General features: G+C 37.2%; 1 protein-coding gene across 3 annotated transcripts in view; it reads left to right on the forward strand.

Moving 5' to 3' along the window:
* Positions 1 to 6,638: 6,638 nt before the first annotated feature.
* MACROD2 (mono-ADP ribosylhydrolase 2) overlaps positions 6,639 to 24,731 on the forward strand; it is a 2,044,226-nt gene continuing 2,026,133 nt past the window's right edge. For all 3 annotated transcript variants that reach the window (XM_028499297.2, XM_028499299.2, XM_028499300.1), the window contains exons 1-2: positions 6,639 to 6,929; positions 12,751 to 12,867. In XM_028499297.2, coding sequence (XP_028355098.1) covers positions 6,884 to 6,929; positions 12,751 to 12,867 — 163 coding nt within the window. In that variant the 5' untranslated portion in view covers positions 6,639 to 6,883. The remainder of the gene's footprint in view (positions 6,930 to 12,750; positions 12,868 to 24,731) is intronic.

The following is a 24,731-nucleotide window of genomic DNA, read 5'->3' on the forward strand; positions in this document are numbered from 1 at the left end:
GAACCATAAGGACAGAAAAACTTACGTTTAATTGTGACCCCAAGAATTATCAATATCTCTATTAGCAGGGACAAGGGCTTCATTTTCTCCTAAGCAGCTCCTTCTTACTGTAACACAGGCAGAACTAGGCGGCTGGCCCACAAGCTTCCTCTTTTTAGGTCTGTAGGGGTCAGGACTTGGTTGCTAAGCAACAATTTCTTTACTCTTGGGCCAATGAGCTGCCAGGAAGTTCCTTTCAACGGGGAATGAAGGCAGCTGATGGACAGAGCAGGCTGTGGGGAAGGAACCATATCTAGTTTGTTACTTCTCTGGTGAGAGATAAGTGGTAGGCTTGAAATAGGTAGGAGTTGCTCTCTGAACTCTGTTCAGAGTTGCTGGAAATTCTTATTTTTATGGTACCTCCAGAGATGCAAGCTGCAATTATGTGAAAACACAATTAACTAACCTGACATCATCCTTTAATCTAAGATCTCAAGGCTATGGTGGACAGGAAACATATGGACCAAGTCTGCTTTGGTCCCCATCTTGGTGAAAATGTTTATACTCTGTTCAGGTAAGGAACTGCTGACATTTTACTAGGACCAAGACAAACAAATCCCAGTCATCAATTACATTTTAGAAAGAGAAAAACAAATACCGTATGCTAACACATATATATGGAATCTAAAAAAAAAAATGGTTCTGATAAACCTAGGGGCAGGACAGGAATAAAGATGCAGGCGTAGAGAATGGACTTGAGGACACGGGGAGGGGGAAAGGTAAGCTGGGACAAAGTGAGAGCATAGCATTGACATATATACACTACCAAGTGTAAAATGGATAGCTAGTGAGAAGCAGCCGCATAACACAGGGAGATCAGCTCCGTGCTTTGTGACCACCTAGAGGGGAGGGATAGGGAGGGTGGGAGGGAGACGCAAGAGGGAGGGGATATGCGGATACATGCATACATATAGCTGATTCACTTTGTTATACAAGGGAAACTAACACAACATTGTAAAGCAATTATACTCCAATAAAGATGTTAAAAAAAGGGTGTTTCATTAAACTTTCATTAAAAGGTGTTTAAAAATGCCTTCTTTACTCTCTTAAAATATATGGGCATTTTATGAATGAATACCCTTAAGCCTAGGACCAGAAATAAAAATGAATATTAGGTAAAGTATTGCAATATTAACAATACCCAAAGAATGGAGCTAGTAGAGAAATCATACCTAAAATATATCCAACTTTTACAGTGTGTTCAGGTAATTACTTCAGAAACAGATGTATTTATTGCCTTGAATTTTTAGGTTTACTCCCTGTATTCTCATTGCTGTTGTGACAAATTACTACACATTTAGTGGGTTAAAAATAACAGAAAAATAACCCAGAAATGTATTGTCTTACAGTTCCGGAGGTCAGAAGTCCAAAAGGATTCTTACAGGACTAAAATTAAGAGCAGATCTAATGGTTCTGGGGGCTCCAGGGGAGAATCCATTCCTTGCCTAGAATCATCCAGCTTTTAGTGGCTGCCCACATTTCTCAATTTGTGGCTACATCACTCTAATCTGTGCACAATCATCATTTGCCTTCTCCCCTTCTGTGGTTTAATCTCCTTCTGTCTCCCTCTTTGGACACTTGCGATTACATTTAGGCACCACCAAAATACAAGATAATCTCCTAATCTCAAGATCCTCAGTCATATTGGCAAAGTTCCTTTTGCCAAATAAAGTAACATTCATAGCTTCTAGAGATTAGGTCCTGGAGATCTTTGGGACCGTTATTCAGTCTACCAGTGTCCCTAATATCTTTTCCTCTCACCAAGAGACTTCAAAATAGTACTGTCCCAACTTCTGTACTTTAAAAAGGTATATAAATAAAATTTATTTAAACTCTTAATATCATCCATTAAACATTCTCCAAACAATCTTTTTTTCCAGTCCCCATCTGGATCCAGAATTATCAGCATCTTCCAGCAGATGATTTTGCTTCCTATTTTCAGGGAAACTGAGGCCATTTGACCTATCTTGCCTCAACTTCTTTCCTATTTATTAAAAAAACATTTTTGAATCTCCATCTGTTCTTTTTTTCCTAATTCATCCCAAAAGATGAAATGCACTTCCTATATTCTAAATCCAAACTTCTCTCACTTTTGATTCTATCCACATTTACTTTCTCTGGTACTTCACTCTATCTAACATTTGTTCTTTTCTCTTCTTTCTATCTCTTTTTCTCTCTCTCTTTCTCTTTTTGTTTCAATCTTTTTGTACCAATCTTCTTCTTAATTTAAAAACTCTTCATTCCACCTCTCCTAGAAAAATTTTCTCTTGACTCTCATATCCTTGCTACTGCTATCTTTTCTACTTATCCCTTGGCCTCTAAACATCTTGAAAGAATACTCCTTAATCACTGCTTCTGGCTTGTTGCCTCTCACTTATTCTTCAACTACTTGTTTTTATTTTCACTAATTTACATAGACTATAAATCCAATTATCTTTTCTCAGTTCTTATCCTACTTGATCTCTGTGAGACATCTGACATTTCTGACCATAAACATCTTCTTGAAAACATATTATTGGTTTCTCTGAAAATTGAATTGCAGTTACTTTTTTACACTTTTGAACACAACTTCTCATTCTTCTTCTACCACTCCCTGCCTCATTCATTTACGTGTTGAAAATCTGCTATATGCTAAAGATAAATGGTAATACTCTTTGAGGTGTTCATTAATTTTATTTGTTAGTTCCTCTCTTGGTCTTCACATTAAATTAGGGTCTCCCATTTTGGTGTCATGTGCTCTTCCTTAGTTTTGCCAGCATTTCTCTACGGATGCTCACTTAACTTTCATTTATTCAATAAATTTTTATTATGTGCCAAGCAGTGTGCATTTTCTGTGGATGGTGAGCAACAAGATATATTTCCCATCCTCAGAGAGTTTGTAAGTCTAGCGTGAAAGGCAAATATTAATAAAATAATCACAAAAATAAATGTATAATTAAAAACTATAAAAAGTGCTTTATAGGAAAATGAATGAGTACTGAGGACACAGAAGACGAAGCTGTATGTAGAGGTCAGGTGGGGTCAGAATCAGGAAGGGCTTTGCCAGGGAGTGAATTTTGCCAGCTAAACTCTGAAGAATGAGAATGGGTTAACTAAGCAAAACATATCCTAGGTATAGTGACAAACATGTGAAAAGGCCATTTGGTGAGAATAAGATATGTTCAAGGAACTGAAAAGCTCTAAGGGCTGCTATGGTTGGAATCAGAGATGGGTGGTGGGGGTGGAGCATGGTATAAGGTAAAGCAGAATTGGTAGGTGATGGTCACTCCTAAATGATTCAGTTTTTATAAGACTGTGTTAGTCATCTTGGGCTGCCACAACAAAATACCACACACTGGGCGGCTTAAACAACAGAAGTTTTCTCACAGTTCTGGATTCTGGAAGTCCATGATCAGGGTACAGCATGGTCTGCTTCTTGTGAAGGCTCTCTTCCTGGTTTGCAGATGGCTGCCTTCTCACTGGCTCTTTACATGATGGGGGACAGTGGAGTTAGAATGGGGGAGTCAGAGGGAAGGGGAGAGAGAGAGAGTGAACTCTTCTCCTTTTTATAAGGCCACAGTCCTACTGGATTAGGGCCCTACCCTTATGACCTTAGTTAACCATATTACCTCCTAAAGACCCTATATCTAGATATAAGCATATTGTAGGCTATATGAATTTTGGGGGAACTCAGTTCAATCCATGGTAAAGTCCACCACAAAGTCACTGAATGATTTACAACAGTAAAATGACCTGATCACATTTGACAAGATAACTCTAGATTCAGGGCAGAGGGGTAAGAAAACTTTCCTGTAGTTAATAAATTTGGGAGTCATTGACGTAACTCAGGATTTTCCAACCTCAGCGGTATTGACATTCTTTATTGCAGGGGACTGTCCTGTGCATCGTAGGATGCTTAGCAGAATCCTTGGTTTACATTCACTCAATGCCAGTATCATTTTTCCCTCAGGTGTGACAACCAAAAATGTCTCCAGACATTGCCAATGTCCCCAAGGGAGGCAGAATTGCCCCTGGTTGAGAATTATAGTTATAACTGAAGCCATGAATATGGATGAAATTATTCAAAGAATGAACTCCAAAATGTAATGGCTGAAAAGGAAGATGGGCCAACAAAGGAGGCTATAAAGGATTGACCAGACAGGAGGAAACTCAAAAGGCTGACAAAATTAAAGGAAAAGAATGCTGTCAGGAGGAATAAAAGGTTAATACTATTAAATGCTGCTGAGAGATCTTGTAAGAGAAAGATTGAAAAATGTCCATTAAATATAACATGAAGGCCCTTGATTACCTTAGTAACAGCCGTTTCAGTTTATTTATAGGATAGAACCCAGATTAGAGAGGACTGAAGAGCAGAAAGTGGGATACAAGACAATTGACACAACATTTTGGAAAGGAGGAAGTTACTTTGGAAAGTAACTTTCCTTAGCAGTAGGAGTGTGGGATCACAGGAGGCATTTGTATTTATTTTTATTTTATTTATTTTAACATGTGAGAAACCTGAGAAAGTTTAAAAGTTGATGGATGGTCCCAGTTCTTTGAGTCAACACGAGATAAAGGATAATCAGTAGTGCAGTGCTTCTAAGAAAGCACAGGTGGGGGACTTCCCTGGCGCGCAGTGGTTAAGAATCCGCCTGACAATGCAGGGGACACGGGTTTGAGCCCTGGTCCGGGAAGATCCCACATGCCGCAAGCCCGTGCACCACAACTACTGAGCCTGCGCTCTAGAGCCCGCGAGCCACAACTACTGCACCCATGTGGCACAACTACTGAAGCCCGCACGCCTAGGGCCTGTGCTCCGCAACAAGAGAAGCAACCGCAATGAGAAGCTTGCGCACCGCAACAAAGAGTAGCCCCCGCTCGCCGCAACTAGAGAAAGCCCGCGCACAGCAACAAAGACCCAACGCAGCCAAAAATAATAAATAAATAAATAAATAAATAAACTTATTTAAAAAAAGAAAGAAAGCACAGGTGGAAGGACTGGCTCTGGGTTGGGGTGGAAACAGCTTCTCTGTTGTAACAGAAGAGAAGGTCCCCAGTATAATGCACTTTCCTGCACACCTTACATTTTGCATTTCTAACTAAGGACTCAATATCTTTCCCGTGAAATCTGAAACTGCTCCTGTATTGCCAAATATTATTAATATTGCTATTTTCCTCAACTATACCGTGAAACCCTAGATTCTTTCTCTTTCTTATTCTCTTCCCAAAATCTATTTCATTACCAATTTTTATTGATTCTACCTTGGTAATGTGCCTTAGAGTCCCGCTTTTATTTCCACTTGCCAACAAATGAATGCATATTTTCATTATTAGCTCAAATGTCACTTCCTTCTTGAAGCTTTCCCTATTTCTCTCAAATTTTTATGTACTTCACAGCATTAAAAGAAAAACACAAGCAGAAACAATGTCAGAAGTAACAAAATTATCTTCCTATGTTATTAATCATCCTCATGAGAGTGTCCTGTTACTCAAAACATTTCATTCTTTACAATTCTTAAGGCCCCCCCTTCTTCCTTTTTTTCCTCTTATTATTAAAAACGTGTTCCAAATAATTATTTGCTCTTACACACCTGGCTTAAGTACAACACATATAACACAGCACCCCAATTGTCAAATAAATGTGGATTCACCACATCCACCAAATCAGCCTTGTCTGATATTTAGAAACACCATAAATTTGGGGATGCGGTTACCAAACTTCCTCTAAATTCTAGGTCACCCTACTCCTATGGTGGACTCGAACGGAACCGGGTTTTCAGATCACTTGCAGACTATCATTGCCCAGATTCAAGAGAGCCCTTTAGACTAGCGCCTTGACTGAAGCAATTGGTGGGGGAATAAAACCGACAAGATGACGGGCTCTGGTTAACACCCACTTGAACTTGCTTTGATGTGACTTCTTTCTGTTTCTAGTATAAGGTTCTGGTTGCCCGCTACTTCCAGGTTCTTAAACCCTTGAGTAGTTCAGTTTACTTTTGTTCTTTCCAGACTTCACCGGAGTCGAGTGAAATACGTAATTTTTACTACAAGGTCAAGGAGCTGATTGTATATGGTCTGGAACCATTTCCTAATCCTTTCACTTCTTTCGGCTATATTTGCCCACCAAGAGGAAAACTTTAGATTATCCGGTAAAATCCGTCCAGACGGGGCGGTGACAAAGAAAGTATACAATTCGTGTTGACTCACATCTCCCACTTCCACTTCTTCCAGGGCCTGAGGCAGCTTTTCCCAGTCAGCGCGCAATCACCTGGCGCACCTGCCCCTTCCTGTAGGCCACGCCCTCGGGTTTTCCCAGCGCCGCGAAGCCGCAGGGAAGCGCTCAACGCCTCAGGGTGCTCCCGCGGGGCCGCCCCACGCCCCGCCCCAATCGTGAGCCACCTCCAGCCCCCTCGAGCCCTGGCTCCGCCCCCTCCAGCTCCCCAACGTCCTCGGCGTCGGGCCCGAGCCTGCGCCTGCGCGTGCGCCCTGGGGCCGAAGTCGGGGCGCGCGGTAGCTGGAACGCGGAGAGCGGCGGGCGGTGCAGCCAATGGGAGGCGGCGCTGGCTAGCGGCTGGGAGGCGGGGCCTGCGCGGGTGTTAGGTTAGCGCGAGGCGTGACCTAGTTGACAGGCTCTGAGGTGCTGCTGTGGTGGCGGCCGCGGGGCTGAGGCGGGTGGGAGCCGGAACCGAGTGCGTGCTGAGGAAGGAGGGCGGCGACTGGAGAGCGGCGAGCGGCGCGGGACCTGGAGCCTCTTCCACTTTTTCCCTCCCGAGCGCCCCCTCCCACCCCTCCCACTCCGCATACACCCTGTTTGCCCGTGAGCCTGGGGAACTTGCAGCTTAAAGCCAGCCACCCCCACAGCAACATGTACCCCAGCAACAAGAAGAAAAAGGTGTGGAGAGAGGAGAAAGGTAACCGGCCCGTCGAGTCCCGGGGGGCGGGGGTGGGGTGGGGTGGGGGCGGGAGTCAGGGCTGTGTGTGCCGCGGCGCCCTCCGCCCCGCTCCCGCCTCGCGCCCGGCTGGCCGGTGCCGCCTCCCTGGCGGGTCCGTGTGTACACACGCGCGTACGCGCGCGCACGCCGGCGTGCACGCGCCGCCCCCGGGTACCTGCAGCTAGCGCACGTGTGGGCGCACGCCCCTCTCTGCCGCCCGCCGCGCTGGGTCACCTTCGCTCAGCTAGCGGCGCGGACCGCCGCGCGGCGGCCCGCGGGCTCCGTACAACTTGTTCAGGCCCCCGCACCCTGTCCCCGGACTTTCGGACTCCCGGCCCGGGTGTCCCGCGGATACGTGCCCGCCAGCTGGCACCCCGGCTGCTGCTGCTGCTCCGCGCCCGCCGAGCCTCAGACGTTCACCCCTCGCCTCTGTCCCCTTTCTCCTGCCCATCCGCTGGCTGGGCGTCCCCACCTTCGGGTGTTCAGCCAGGGCCCCTGCTTCTGCGCCGCAGTGTGACTTTTGGAACGTGGATCTCTGGGGGAACCTAAAACGAGCGGGACTTGTTCGCGAGGCTAAGTGCAGTCAGAGAAGTCTGAATGGGCTTTTCTCTGCAGTGACTTCCTCTAGATTCCATCCCCATTCATAGTCTGAAGTTGCTCCGAGTAAGAGTGTGAGACTGATGTCGCTCTCTGTGAATGAGCCCATCCCTGAGTTTCGTGCAGATCAAAGCTTATCCACATCAGCCGGGTTGACGGTGACGCTGATGTCGATGAGACACAGAGGTGTGCGACCCAACCCTTTTTTCTCCATCTCCCTCCCCTTTTTTCTCTGGCATCATAGTTAGGTAATATTCCAAGGTAAAACTTGAGTCTCTGTAGTCTTGTCTTTCTTTCTTCCTTCCTTCCTTCTACTTCCTTCCTTCCTTTCTCCTTCCTCCCTTCATTTTCTCTTTCCTTTTTTCTTTTCTTTCTTTTTTAAAAAAAATTCTTTAGCAGCTGATTGTACAGAAATGTAGTAAAAAGTACTCGCACTGCTACTGCTGTGTATCAGGAGTGAGGTCGAGTGAGGGAAGTGCAAATCTCTCCTAAGTATCTCATCTTTTTTATAGAACAAGGATAAAGGGGTGACTAGAGTGAAAGTTAATTTCCTTGATAATAGTTCTTTAAAATCTGTGGATTCTTATTGCAACTGCTGGTCTTTATAATTTATAAATAAGGCCAAACAGTGGATGAAAGAAAGGGAATGAATATGGGAAAAAAATCCTTTATGTAGGGGGCTACTTAAAACAATGCATGAGGAAGGGGATGAGGAGGGACTTTTTTTCACATTAACTACTGGGAAGATGTAACATAGCATAACTGAAAGACCCAATTAAAATAGTCTTTAAATTTTGACAGACTGTATGCCATTTAATATGTTTTAATGATTATGGACATATATAGAACTAAATTTTGGTGTCGCAAAACAAATGCTGTTGAGATAATAGGCTTATATATAAAGTAGCGTAAAATAGTTCTGCTTTGTTTTCGCAATAGAAGTTATTTGAGTTTCAACAAGGATTCACCTTGTAAGCACTGAAAAATCTTTTATGCCCATTTTTATTGATGGTCTTGAAATGTTAGGTTTGTATTATTGATAATAAGGCAAAATAGTGGAAAACACGGAGATTGTTTTCAATACATGAATAATTGATGAAATTATAGCGATTACTTAAGAACTATTATATTTTTCTGTCCTAATAATGTTCCTAAAGTAACAATGTTGTAATGGTTCCTTCATTTAACATCTACACTGTTGGGCTTTCATAAGCAAGCATTTTTAAAACTTTAATGCCTTGATTTTTTTTTTCTTTTACTTCTAATAATAGGGGAAAATATTACCAAATTAATATTATCTAAACAGAGAAGCAAATGCACAATTAAGGCAGTTAACAAAGTAAATTTTCACTTGTCCAAAACTAACCTATTTTTGCGTTAAAAGAGAAAGTTATTGTGACTTGAAGACTTTTTAGTGTGTCAGCGTCTTATCAGGATAACTATTTTTGGAATATTTAGTAAAGTATAATATTGTAAATCAACTATACTTCAATAAACATATATATACATATGTTATACCATCAAGAAAGAGGTGAGGGTTTCCAGGACAGTAGTTAGTATTAAGAAGATGATGGGAAGTGTGACCTTTTTCTGAATTGTACTGGAGAGGGAGGTATCCTATTTTTGTAACTGTTATTTAAATCTAAAGGAAGGCTTACCCACCTCATTGAAATGTCAAGGCATTCTTTAAACATATTTTAACTCAGTATACCATGTAATAAGTACATCTGCAAAGGTGAAACATTCTTTAAGGAAAATTTTTGTGTAAAGTTGAAGAAACTGTATATATGACTGTGCCCCCCAGTATGTTTCATCGTTTAAATAAATAAATAAGGAATTCTCAAGTCCACATAGGTTAAATAAACGGTGTTGATTTAATATTTTGTGCCCTAATTCAAAACCACTCAATGTGTATTATCATTTCAAGTACTGAAAGTTAAATTATTTCAGTGTTTTATCTTATTGTCTTGTTATTCATCTTGTTTTTTTCCTAAGTGTCCACACTTAAACTTGTAAGTAAATGGAATGACAGAGGCCAGGTTGCATTCCCATATGTACTTCTGACACTTACTGAAAGTACATGTTGCTCCGTAATATCTTTCATCCTGATCGTTGATATTGCCGTATTTCCGTATTAGTGATCTGAGCTTTTTTAGTAGTGCTTTGGTAAACACTAGTCATCACTTCCTTCTCTGTGTGATTATTTTAATTTACCATTCCCTTCAAGTTTCCTATTCCATCAAGACCTTAAGTTCCTATACTAAACAGATGACATTGCCTTTTAATTCACGGAGAAAATACATGTCATATAACATGAACAGCCCTAACATTTTCCTCCATAGTCTCTTTTGTTTCTTTACATGTCTGTTGTTCTTTCAGCTTTCTTCCTTTTTTAGAGGAAGCACTTTTCATCTTTGTTTCTAAGGATTAACCCCTCTGCTTGTGCCCTTTATCTCATCTGTATTACTTGAGATCTTGTACTATCATTTATTCTCTTTTGGGTATGTTTAGTTTCTCAGTGTCTTTGGGTTCCTCTCTTCATCCTATAACAACGATCAAGGAAGGTAGCCTTCCTTCTACAGGACTTCACCTTGGAGTTGCTGTTCTCACTTTCCTTCTTTTCCTCAGTCCCTCAAAATCTCCTGGATCTCAAGTTATGCTCCAAGGAAACTAATGTTCCTAAAATCATTCAGTAATAACGATGATGGTACTAACATCAAAATAGTTACTATTTGAGTCCTGTTTGTGTGCCCAGCACTATTTTAAGTAACTCACTTGGATTATCTCATTTAATTCTCACAACAACCCTGTGAGGTAGTGTATTTTAAGGTTAAGAGCTTAGAACACCATTTGCCTGGGTTTGAATCCTAGTTGTACTGCTTACTAGCTGTGGAACCTTAGGTAAGTTATTCAACCTCTCTGTCTTAGTTGCCTCATCTGTAAGTTGGGAATAATACCTACCAACTACCTGAAAAAGAAACTGAGCCATAGAGAGATTAAGTAATACAAGATCACATAGATTTACATGATTTGGTGTTAGAATCCAGACAGCTCTGTTAACCGTTTTGTTCTCTTTTCAGTGTTGTTCTTGACCCAGTTGGTAAAAACCAATGGCTTATTAATTTTCATTCTTTCTGATCTTCCTGTAGAAATTGACAAGATTTCCCCTTTTCTTCTCATTAAAACTCTTTTCTCTGCTGGTTTCCACATCAGTGGGACCCTGATTCACCTTGTAGCCCTCAGTGACATCTAAGTTTTATTTCATTTTTTTTCCTCTTTGTGTTCACTCCCTAAATGTTGTTTGTGTTTGAGGTTTGGTCCCGTCTTACCCTCCCCAATGAATTTCCTGTAGGCCTAGATTTTTAGGTTATAATTTCCAAATATCTGGCTAGATCTTTCCTGAGTTCCAGATTTTTGTTTTCAACTGGAATGGGCTAGGCATCTTAAATTCAATTTAGTGTTGAGTATTGTAGTATTGTGATTTGAATATATCACATCCGATGAAAATCTTTTTTTTTTGCTCTCCTATTGGGGCTGAAGAAAAGCCAGTTCTAGGAGCAGGGAGAAATGTTGGTTGCCCAACATTTTTTCACTTGTGCTTACCTTAATACTTTCTGCAGTTTATTTCTGTGAAAGAATCTTTTAAAGTGATTATTTCACTTGAGCTTACATTAATACTTTCTGCAGTTTATTTCTGTGAAAGAATCTTTTAAAGTGATTATTTTATGAGGGTTAGATTACCTAAAACTAGATACTGTCCTTAAATCCATTCATCTAAACTACAATACTTTGTAATATGCTGAAAGAGAATTGGAGAGTGAGAGTATGACTGTCAATTGCTCTACATTGTGGTGACCTTTGTAAATATATGATACGTGACAGCTGACATACAGAATGAGTGAGGTTGGCAGTGTCAGTTTATATATTGAATATTAGAAAATCTTAATTTATTTGTAAATAAATCTATTTCCTTAGGTTCGAAATAAATAGAATTTTAAAGTTTTTTTCCCCCAGTATCCTAGTGGATCGTTTTATGTACCTTCTAGGATATGAATAGTCAACTTTGAATATTAGTGGTGTACTTTATAGAATAAGATTAAACGGCTCAGCATAGTATACAGATTCCTGTACATTTTCGTTTTAATTTATGTTTCTAGTTACTTTTCAATTCTGTGGCCACTTTCCCTCCTCATAACATATCTTGCAGCTTCATTAAACTATTCGTACCTCCTTATCTTTGTTTACATTGCTCTACTAGTCTGAAATATCCTTATTTCTTACCTCTTCATGGCAGAATTCTACCTGTCCTTCAGGAACGAGCATACATGTCACCTCCTTTGGGGAGCTTTTCTTGAGAAGGTAGTACAGTATAGTGGCTAATGGTATAGGCTATAGTTTTTTACTAATGGAGATATCTGAGTGGATTTTAATGGAAAGCTCTCTTGCTCTGGACAAACTACTGAACTTTGATGTGCTTCATTTCCCTGTCTGCAAAATCAGGATAATAATACTGTCAGTTTTGCTGAGTGTTGGGAAGATTATTTTAATAAAATTATACATGTGAAGTACCTGGCACACGGTGCGTTCTTTATAAACAACATTAACTATTGTTACTTCAAAGTGTTTAAAATGTTTTAATCTTATAATCAAGATTTATACTTAAAGTATTGTTTATATCACCTCCACAATGGTATTATTAATTGAAAGGGCACTTTTATTGTTGATGGCATTGTAGAATTAAGGAAATATCTTGGTGGCTGCTTTTCTTGTGCTGTTAGCATTTGTACTTATTTGTCTTAGGATTTTGTATTTTATTTATGTAGCTATTATTTTTTATCTTATCCATATCCTCTTTTGTCTTGTGAACTCCTCAAAGTTAAAGGTCACCTTTGTACCTGCAGTGTATAAACATATCACCTGGCACATAGACTGTCAGTAGATGTTTGAAAGAGTTTACTTCTTTCTTGGACTATCACAATAATGTCTTCCTCATCAGGCTTAGATCTTATTTTTCCCCCTACTAATATAGTATTAATTTGACACCTTTTAACACTCAAATGCGCAGTCATTAGATTTGATTTTTGTACTCTTCAAGCCCACACCAATTCTTTGGTTAGTTTAACGTGGTTAATATTTAAATTGTAAAATAATTCCTGAACTTAAAAGTTAAATACAAATGGAGATTCTGCTTTTATTTTGCAAGAACGTTTGCTGAAGATGACCGTAGAGGAGAGACGCAAAGAATACCTAAGGGACTATGTTCCCTTGAACACCATCCCATCATGGAAAGAGGAGATGAAGGGCAAGAGCCAAAATGATGGTAAGTTTCTCGGAACATTTTTCAGGTAGATACTGTTCTCATTGATTTATGACTTCTGCAGGACAATTGTTGATAGAATTGAATACCTGGCATTTAATAAAGAGGTGTCTTTTTTTTTTTTTTTTTTTTTTGCGGTACGCGGGCCTCTCACTGTTGTGGCCTTTCCCATTGCGGAGCACAGGCTCCGGACGCGCAGGCTCAGCAGCCATGACTCATGGGCCTAGCCGCTCCGCGGCATGTGGGATCTTCCCGGACCGGGACACGAACCCGTGTCCCCTGCATCGGCAGGTGGACTCTCAGCCACTGCGCCACCAGGGAAGCCAGAGATGTCATTTTTGCTATATGAAATAATTGGTTGTCATTTAATTGCTTTTAGCAATCTTTATGCTTTGTTATTTAAACTTAAGAAATTATTTTAACATAATTCATGTTTGGAGATATACCACATTTATGTTATGGTACTTTTTTATAGATATTTAAAAAAAACTATTCTGCATTAGTTGTTGGAGCAAATGATAATAGGGATATGTTGCTTTAGTGAGATGGCCTTTTGAGTTTGTTTTGATTTGGTTCATATATATCACATTTCTTCAAGTTATTTTCAGGATTGGATACAGTTGAAAGATAGTATATTAGGAAGAATAGAGAAAAACCAAATAACATTTCACATAATTTAAAGAAGAGTATATATTTTGTATGATGTGCTATTGGTAAAGTATTTGTATGGTAAAATTTACTCACTCTCAAAGTTTTTATGGTTTGATGAGACTCTAGATAGTTTGACGGAAAATATATGTGTTAGCATATAAATGAACTGTTAAGTATTGAAAAGGTATACAGAAACAGTTATAAAAACAACATAATAGATTTAATAGAAGTTTAATATGTTATCTTTGAATGAACACGCATTGGTGTTAATAGTCTGAATGTGAAATTTAAGAAGAAACAGGGTGCTTTTTAGGATACATAAATGTTTCGAAAGAAAGATAATTTTATGAAAGGGACTGAGGACATTCTAATATCACAGGTTGTGGTCTTAGATTGGTGGAACTGTAGAGTATACTATGGACCCGGAACAAGAAGACTAGCATGGAATTCCTATGGACAAAATCTGTGGGAAACAGCGGCCAAATTAGCCTTTGGTGTCTGTGAGGAGAACATGCTTATCTGAGTGTTTGGGCTTTAGAGAGAATTTTGTTTTTCTGAGAAAGCAAAGCCTGTGAGTTCTTTTAGAGCTAACTCTGCCTGGAAAAATGTGTGACCTTGGGCAAATGGGGTAGTGGCTCTATCCCAGGTTCTATTGGGGTCACTGAACAAGCTGATTGGGATGTACACATCTGACCTGCTTGCCCAGTGTCTTTAGTAAATGCAGTTGTTTTAATAATGGGCTAATTAAGACATCATTGAGAGAAGGTAGCGCTGTGTAATGAAAAGAATATAAATCAAAAGGACAGATTTCTGGGCCTTGACTGAACTAGGGCCATATGCCTCTTCATGGTTGGGTCTGTTATTTATTATTTTGTTTATGAGAAACTGATATTGAATACTTCAGCTCCACTTTTTGTGGCAAGTGAATCTCTCTTTCACTTGTGCTTCATTCATCTGATTTTCTTTCTTCATTGCTATTGTAGGTGGTCAGTTTTCTAAGGATGCAATGCCTGATGATCTTCCTTAACAAATTTTGCCTCCTGAAATAGAGGTGGATTTCTGTTGATGCCAGAATAATTGAAAAAGCAATAGTGATACCCAGGCTGCATTGCCCAGTGCTGGGTCTGCTCACCTCTGTGTAGAGGCTTGGCCTTTATGTTGGTTGCTTCTATTTGAATATTCAGCACGTGGGAGTGTAGGGTTGAACTGGGTTGTTAGAGAATTCGGAGTTGGATATTTTCAGAGATAACCACAGCCCAAACTATTTCTGCCTAATCAGAGACGATACATTGAGTAACACCTCACGTTGTTATTCCCTAACAAGAGTCTGTGTATTTAATCCTTTCTCCCAATATGAGCTTTACAGTGGTTTACAACTGCTCTCTGTATTTCGTTTCTTTCCTTCATATTTTTTCGAACTTGAAAGTTCTTCATGAGGAACTAGGTGGTGTACTCAAAATTGTGTTTCTATTAAACAATGTCTTATTTCCATCTAATGTTACTTGCTTCTCTCTATTGTGACCTGGAAATTGGTGACTGGTCTCTTCTTTTTTTCATGAAATGGAATGACTCATTCTATAAGTAATATCTGTTAATTTCTTTGCGTTATATATCTCTTTCATAGTGCTTTCTTGCAGCATTACCTACCCAGTGCTCAATTACACTAAAATATTAGTCAAGAGAGTTTTACTATTTTATTAGTTTGAAAGATCCTTTAAAAATATAAATCTTTAAAAAATGATAAAGGACAATTGTAAAGTTATATTTTTATATTTTATTTCGAAGTGTTTAAGCCACTGCTTATAAATGTATATAAATAGGTATTGATATTTATAATAGTTTAATCTTTTAAGTATGAGATTTCAAACTAAGTTTTAAAAGAAGTCTGTTTATAATTCTGTGTCATATAGTTTCTGATTTGTAGGAAAGGAATAGTAGCTAGCACAACATGCCAATTTTAAATTTAGTAGTTTATCATTATTACCTATGTTTTTATAGAAGGCCATGTGTCATGGCCTTGATATTCATGATTACATGGAACATTCTCAAGCTATTGTTTAATACGTTTTTTTCTTAAGTTTGCTCAGTTTTCTTTTACTTTATTAAATGCTTCTTGTTATTTTATTGTAGCAAAGTTAAATAATAATGAGAGGAGTAGTAGCCAGATGTATTTGTCATAATTTTAATTTTAAACTTTCTTAACAAAAGGAAACCAAAAATTGCCAAATAATATAAAAATCAATGTGCAGAAAAGAGGAAGCAAGTAGATAATATTTTTATTTTGATTTACTACTTTCTTAATATTGGAGAACTAGGGATCAGCAGAGGAAAGAATGGGAGGTGGTTACCAAATAAAACCCCATTTGCTTATTGTTCATGATTATATTTGTCAACTACTATTAGTAAATTTCTGGAATTATATGCTTCTAATTACTTCTTCCTCGTGTTAGCAATTCTGTAATAATTCTATTTTATTTGTCAGTTGCTGTGTTGTAGGGAATTTTAAAATGCTTGTCTCTCTATTATATCTGTGTCTCTAGCAACTGGAATAGTGCCTCATGTGTAGGTGGGCTCAATCAGTATGTTACCTAAGAATGCCTCAGAGGTTAACAGTCTACAATGGACAATTCTTTTTTCTTTATTTTTTTTCAAGCTTTAAAATGAGCATTTAAAAACATATATAGAAACAGAGTACTGTAATGAACCTTTCTGTGCCCACCACCCAGTTTCAACAGTTAATGATGGTCATTTTTATTTCATGTATATCAGTGCTCCCTGCACCTTTCTCCCAGACTGTTTCAAAGCAATTCCTGTATATCTTAGCAACTTTATCTGTAAATATATGTATGGGTGCCTATGCATGCATCTCTAAAAAGGTGGGGACACTTTTTTGTTATTTTAATATAACCACAGCACTCTCACATCAGAAAATTAATTCTTTAATGTAATTAAATGTCCAATTAGTATTCACATTTTTCTCATTGTCTAATAATAAAGAGTTTTGCTTTTTTGTACAGTTGGTTTGCTTGAGTCAAGATCTAATAAACAAGGTTCACATACTGATATATTTCTTACGTCTCTTTTAATCTATAGTTTCTTCCCTTTCTGTCCTTTTTCCCTCTTGTAATTTATCTGTTGAATAAAGTAAGTTATTTGTTTTACAGAATTTTTCACATTTTGGATTTTGCTCAGTGCATCTTTGTTGAGTCAGTTAGCATGTTCCTCCGTCCCCCTATGTTTCTTATGAGCTGGTAGTTAAATTCAGAGGCCTGATCAGACTTGGGTTTAATTCTTTTTGAAAGAATATTTTATAGATTATTGTACCTTCTTTTTGCATGATGTCTGGTGATCGCTCTCTGTGGTGATAAGACTGATCGGTAGGTTCAGTTATTGTCTGTCTAACCCATTCTTTGTAAAGTTCCCTATCAACTTTTTCCCTCATGAATTTAGCCGCCATTGATGATTGATCCATTATTTTATTAGGGGTTGCAAAATAGTGTTATCCTAATTTTATCATTCCTCCTTCGTTTATTAGTTGGACTTCTGTAAAAACTTTTCCTTATCAACTTTTTTTGTTTTCATGCAATACAGTTTATACAGAAAAGGCAGAATAAATGCTAGATTTCCTTTTATTTACCAGCCTTCGGATTGAGTTGGTTTCCTGAAATCCTCGAAAAGTAGAGTTCTTTCTCTTTAAGTAGTTTTTTTTTTTTTTTTTTTTTTTTTTTTTTTGCGGTATGCGGGCCTCTAACTGTTGTGGCCTCTCGAGTTGCGGAGCACAGGCTCCGGACGCGCGGGCTCAGCGGCCATGGCTCACATGCCTAGCCGCTCCACAGCATGTGGGATCTTCCTGGACCGGGGCACGGACCCGTGTCCCCTGCATTGGCAGGCGGACTCTCAACCACTGCGCCACCAGGGAAACCCATCTCTTTAAGTTTTGACTGGCTTTTTGAATCTTTCTCTTCCTCTTTCCCCATTCCTCCTCCCCTCACATGCGTTAAACGGGAATGCCTCATTTAAAGTATAGTGCCTGTACAAATACATACAACTACTAAAATGTAGTCCTAGGATATAGTAGAAAGGCAAAGATAGATATAGATATATCAGTGGATGGATGGATATGATAGAAGGATGGCATTGCTTCTTTGTAGGGACAGAAGTTCAGTTCTCAGGTTTACTTGTTATGTGTTCTGTTCTCTTTTGCTACTTTCCACGCTGAGGTTCTATTAGAATACCACTCAGAGAAGCATGACTTTGCCATGCTTAGGCTAATTTTCTCTTACTGGTTGGTATCAGAGAAAATAGCTGTAGCTGTAAGTTTAGATTGACTGTGAATCTTTACTTTTAATGTTTATATGGACAGTAGGGGATGAAAAATATAATAAATGATGAAGGTGAGTTAAGTGGAAACTATAAAACTACTTTATTCAGGTATGACAAAATACTAAAAGGGTCATTTAGAAAGAAACTTCATATTTCATATCTTATATGTAATATTCAAATCTGATTTATAGGTCATTTGAAAACACTTAACTAGAAAAATCTGAACTGTGAAGTCTTTGTAAGTCTGAATTTCCATTTTTTGAGGTGTATAGAAATATTTTGAGATATTTGGGTTGACTAGGGGCATGTGTGTAATCTTTGTTTCTTTTGGTTAACTTAGAAGCTCAGCCTCATTCGCTCTCTTAAACTAATTTCTACTTTTAAATGATTTTCATAAGAGGTGATGGCTGACCAGGGAAATATTAGTTAAGTCCAAATTGCTGAGTCTCTCCATCACATTGATATCTTATTTCAATGTGGGTTTTGAATTTTGTTATATTTTACCTATGTCCTAGGTTGAATATTGATATTCAGAAATCATCAAAGAAAGAGTATCTTAATCATATTTCAATCCCAGTGCATAGTCCAGTATTTTTATCCTTAGTAAATTAGCAATAACTATTTTTTGAATGTATGTTTATTAATCACCAGGAATGAGGAAATAAGAATATAATTATGTTGCTGAATATTATATGGAGAGGGGTAAGGGACCATATGGTAAAACAAATTTAAAAATTTTAATAACTATGATGAGGTGGGCTTTGCCACAGATTTTTAAACTATATTAACTGCATTATTTTATTAAATATTTGATGTTGTTGGTTGGAAGACAGGTCACAATTTAAAATGACTGAATAGTTAGGAAAATGGTATTTATAACAGGATGGAATTCAGTAGGCTTATAAAAATTGGAAAGGAATGTTTCCTATTATAGTCTTTTGATATTGATCCCTTTTTATATAATTTTCAGTTTGAGCACTATACTTTTAAAAGTAAAATAATCTGTAGAAGCAGAAGAAAGCTCAGAGCAAGACATCTCAACTTTTTAGATACAAGTCATTTATTTTCAGAGGGTGGTGATTTTTTTCCCCCACTTGTATGATCTTAAAATGAATTTAATTAAAAAAACAGAAAGCTATTTTTGCCTCAGGTAACTAAGACCACTCTAGCTTATTCTTCAAACAATTATTTGTGAAGTTTCCATTACCTGTAAAGATGTTGCACAAGTAGAACTTATATTAGAAACAGACATTTTTCACTCCAAAAGTGAAAAGTAGACTAGGATAAAGACGAAAATCGTAAATGACCTGAATTCTTCTATGATCTGGCCCATCTCCTTTTTGTCTTCTTATTATATCACTCCCTTTCTTGGTCTCCGCATCTAGCCACACTGTCCTTTCTCTTTCTGGAATGTATTGTGCTCCTTCCCACTACTGGGTTTTTATCTGGTTGTTTTTATCTCCACGTGCTTGTTAATTTTTCTCAGCTTTCAGTTCCCAGCTTGAAACCCTTCTATTCTGTCTGGAGTCTTCGCTGAACCCTTACTTTGGAACAGTTTCCTATATTAAATACTTTCATACAGCTATGATCCTTTTCATACAGCATTAATATCAGTTTGTTTTTAATGTACAATCAAAGGATTATCTGATCAAGATCTATCTCCTTATAAGATTAATTACTGTGAACATAGGGATCATGTTGTTTGTCTTAACTCTCCTTTATATCTCTGGCATCTAGCATTATGCTTGGTGCACAGTAGATATTCAGTAAGTATTTGTTGTGTGAATTGAGTAAATGATAAACTATTTGCCTGATGGTATTTCATGCATTATTTTCTGTCTTCCCACCTTTTCTTCACTGTATTGTAAAGATTGTGGGAATAATGGGCTTAGAAATTAATCCAGTTGCTTTTTAATGTAGGTAATAAATACTTTGCATCTGTGTAATATAAGGTTGGTTTTATTTTAAAAGTTAGTTCGCCTAATGATCAATTACAATTAAGATTTTACAGAACTACTGTATAGATATTTAACTAGTTGACACAAGGATGAGAATTTATGTTATGTGTATTCATCAGCACTGTGTATTATTATTTATAGTACTTAGTAACTAAACGTTATTTCAATTTCTGTGAACTTAAATGTCAACAGAACTTAAGTTAAATGAGTGTAAATGTAGAAACTTAAGCCTATTATATAATAAGATTTTAAAGTGTAGAAAAATCTTAAGGTGTTACCATTGTAAATGCATTTATTTTGGCATTACTGATTCTTGACACATAAAACAACTGTAAGAAATTGTATTAGTATTATATCCTGTTTAAGCCCTTTACTGAGTTAGTTGGTTTGCTTCAAAAAAGAACTTGGCTACAGATAAAGAATTTGGTTTCCCATGGAAGAATTAGGCTAAGTAAGAGAATTTTGAGAATAAATAGCGTTCACTCTAATGTATAAAAATATTAAAAAATTTTGTGTAATGATATTTTGTGTGAAGGTGTGAACATTGGTTTAGTCAAACATTTGTGAAGTAAGGTTAACTTCTAAAATAGAGAAAAAAGAATATGAAGAAAAGAACATAGAGTGATTCATAATTCACTGCATGGTTTTGTTTTTCCTCTGCCTTTATCTCACTCATGGTCTTTTAAACTGTTGTCCAACACTATTTTAACAACACATAAATAAGTTTTATCGTACATTGCATCATGTACCAAGTGCTATGTAAATTGTCCTGTATTTAAGCTTGTTTTTAAAATAATGTAGAAACAAAAATCAAACAGCTTTTTTTTTGATACATATCAAGATGACCCAGTGTTGAAAACACAAGATGAGAAGTTCTTTCTGTGTTATTTTGTAAGTCTGTAACTTCACCACAGATTGTGTTAGTTTTCTTTTTAACCCATTAAATGAATTATACTAGTAAATATGGTTTTACTTAAATACATTTTGGTCAGTGTAGACAGATACTTTGAGATAGGTTATAGACTGGTGGTAGCCAAAGCCAACCTTTTCCTTTCTCCCCACCCCCATCCCCACCTTGATTGTCTTTCTGTATAAAAGTCTTTATAAAGTCTTTGTCTTCTTTTTTCAAATATTTAGTTGTTACATTTTCATATAAGTATTCAAAACAAGGATTTGAATATAGTTTACTGTTTTTTTGAAGCCTTTGATTTAGAACCAAGTTGAGAATTACTGATGAGACAAGTAACAAATATAGATAATAAAGTTCAGTAAAAGTCCATATGCCTGGCCATATGCATGCCAGGGCAGAAGATATATGAGCCTTTGGAGGTTTGGAAATATTACGGTTTAGTTTGGTCTAGGTCCAGGCCGAGCCATGGATTTCAGACTGCTAGTTGTTACCTAGAGATTGGATTAGGATATATTCAGTTTTTTTAAGAATCCAGACTATCCCAACATAGAGGAGATTCTCCCATTAAACTTAGATTTGAGATTGTGTCTGCCATATGAAAATAACAGAGTTAGAGATTTTCCAAATTTTATACTTCTTCTGTATTAGTGATTCTGTTGGGGTAAAAACTTTCAGGGTTTTGTTTATTTCTGTATAAGTTGAGGCTTACTGTTAAATACCAATCAGGTGTGTAATAATGGGAGTGATTTTTATTATTTTGATAAGTATATGTATCTTCTGTGTTAACTCTGGGAATGCACAGGTTTTGGGATTCAACGTGTCTGTCATCAAATCCCAATTCTGCTGTTATATACCCTAGTCAAAGAACCTGTGACCTCCCTAAACTTGTCTCCTCATGTGTTAGTTACCCTATTGGGGCTGTTTGTTTTTCCTTCTTAAGGTTGTGAGGAGAACTAATTGAGAGAGGACATCAGTGCGTCTACATAGCTCCAAAGCCTTCTCTTATTATAGAATGCACCTTCCTCTTGCATGAAACTTCTTGTGACTCCTACTCATATCTGTGCTCATAGCCAGTGTATAATAGAAAGTAGATTTTTTTCCTATGCTTGTAACTGTAAATACATGTACAGTTTGTTTGAATTTGGACTGTCTGCTTTAGAGGTAGAAACTGTGACTGTTTTGGAATTTTATTTTATAGGGTCTAGTAGAGGTCTTTGTGTACAAATCCACTTAGTAGTTTGTGGTAAGTGTGCTAAGTAGAGTTAGAACTGGTCAAGGAAAAAAATTTTTAAGACAGTCGGTTATTTGGAAACATCAGGCACTACTTTTTTGTTTCCTCTGTGAGTGCTTGTACGTTGTTTTTAAGAATTTTGAAATTTGTACTGTTAGATTTGAGAGAAGATGGCATCTAAAACTGAAGATACTTTCTGAATTAAAGGCTAGTATTTTAAAATTTCTAATTTTTTTGTTGTTATTTAGCACTTTATAAGAGTAAATAACAAGCTAATAACATTTCTGGCCGTTGGTGTATGTGAATTCTAATGTCATTGAAAGGGAAAAAATTTTTGTTTAAAACCAGATTTGACTGAACAGCTTTCACATACTAAGGGAATAGCATAATTCATACATCAGAAGAGATGACTTTTAGTTGAGGAAAATATCTTGAACCTTTGTGGATATGAGAAGTCTGGAAAGAAAAGACAAAAGCAGAGGGGAATTTTGAGTTTCTTGGGCAGCCTGAGAGAGAAGTGTGAAGGATATAGGAACCAAAGGAAAAGAAGATGTGAGGAGAAATGGTGGAGAGCAAGAAGCTCCAGCAATGCGGCAGGAAGTCAGTCCCTATGTAAGGACAGAATCCATCCATCCTTAAAGAATATAAATAGGATTGGGGCTGGAGATATTTATCTTACCTGATTATTAAAATAACAGGTATACCTGGTTGCAGATACCCAGTACCTGACATCTTGGTTGTTTTAATGATAGTAGAAATAATATGACTCATAAGAATACCGAATTTAACCATACTTATGAGTGTCTTTGACAAATACAAAAAATATTCTTTCCTCTGTAGTCTCTGAAATTCTTCCTCTTATACAGGTGGTAAGAGGTGGGACAGAGATAACAATGCATACCTAGCAGTTTACTAGACATATGATTATCTCAGCTAAGTAACTCGTTCAAATTGATGGTAACTTGACTTGGTTCTTAAGCATGTTTAAAATCTGTTTAACCATTTTAATTTTAACAGTTCAGTGGTTTTAAGTACATTTATAGTCATCATCAGTACCCATTTCCAAAATCATCATCAGTACCCACTTCCAAGACATTTTCACCTTCCCAAATAGAAACTCTGTATCCATTACATAATAACTACCCATTTTCCTCTCTCACCCAGCTTCTGGTAATCTCTATTCTGTTTTCTGTCTCTATAAATTTGCCTGTTCTAGACTTCCTGTAAGTACAATCATACAATATTTGTCTCTTATGTCTGGCTTATTTCACTTAGTATAATGCTTTCTAGGTTCATCCATATTGTGGTGTGTATTACGACTTCATTCTTTTTTAAGGTTGGGTAGTATTCCACTATATATGTATGCCACATTTTGTTTATTCATTCATCTGTTGGTAGACATCGGGGTTTCCACCTTTTGGCTATTGCGAATAATGCTGCTGTAAACTTTAATGTACTAGTATCTGTTCAAGTCTGTGTTTTCAGTTCTTTTGGGTATATAACTAGGAGTGGAATTGCTAGATTATTTGGTAATTTTATGTTTAACTTTTTGAGGAACCACAAAACTGTTTTCCATAGCAGCTGTACCATTTTACATTCCCATCAGCAATGCACAGGAACTCCTCTACATTCTTGCCAATGCTTGTTATTTTCTGTTTTTTTTTAATAATAATAAAATATAGAGAATAATTTCTTTCAGCAATGTTTTGGAATTTTCATTGTACAGGTCTTTCACCTCATTGGTTAAGTTTATTACTAAGTATTTTATTCTTTTTGATGCTATTGTAAATGGAATTGTTTTCTTAATTTCTTTATCAATTGTTCATTCCTGGTACATAGAAATGCAACTGAACTTTGTGTGTTGATTTTGTATCTTGTAACTGTTGAATTCAAGCTAATAATATTTTGGGTTTTCTACACATATGATCATGTTATCTGTGAATGGAGATAATTTTACTTCTTCCTTTCCAATTCATAGGTGTATATTCCCTTTAAGCTGCTGCTGAATTCAGTTTGTGTTTTGTTGAAGATTTTTGCATAGTTATTCACAAGGGATATTGGCTGTAGTTTTCTAGTAGTGTCTTTTTTTGGTTTTGGTATTCAGTAATGCTGGTTATATAGAATGAGTTAGGAAGTGTCCCATCCTCTTCAGTTTTTTCGGAAGAGTTTGAGGATTGGTGTTAATTCTTCTTTAAATGTTTGGTGGAATTCACCAATGATGCCCTCTAGTCCTGGGCTATTTATTTAGAAGGTTTTTGAAACTGATTCAATCTCCTTATTAGTTATAGGTCTATTCAGATTTTCTATTTCTTTATGAGTTAGTTTGGTAGGTATTTCTAGGTGTGTTTCTAGGTATTTGTCCATTTCATCTAGGTTATCCAGTTTGTTAGTGTGTAATTGTTCATAGTATCCCCTTATAATCCTTTTTATGTATGTGAAATTTATAATCATGTCCCTACTTATATTTCTGATTTTAGAAATTTTAGTCTTTTTTTCCCTCTTAATACAGCTAAAGGTTTGTCAGCTTTATCTTTTCAAAAAGCCAGCCCTTAGTTTTATTGATCTTTTAAAATTGTTTTTCTAGTCTCTATTTTATTTTATTTATCTCCACTAGTCTTTATTACCTCCTTTCTTCTGGTAGCTTTGTATTTAGCTTGTTCTTTTTTTTTTTTAAGTTTCTTAATGTATAAAATTAGATTATTGATTTGTTATTTATTTATTTAGATTTTTTTTGACATGGACCATTTTTAAAGTCTTTATTGAATTTGTTACAATATTGCTTCTGTTTTATGTT

This window comes from Physeter macrocephalus, chromosome 14, assembly GCF_002837175.3.
Source record: "Physeter macrocephalus isolate SW-GA chromosome 14, ASM283717v5, whole genome shotgun sequence".
NCBI classification, from domain to species: domain Eukaryota; kingdom Metazoa; phylum Chordata; class Mammalia; order Artiodactyla; family Physeteridae; genus Physeter; species Physeter macrocephalus.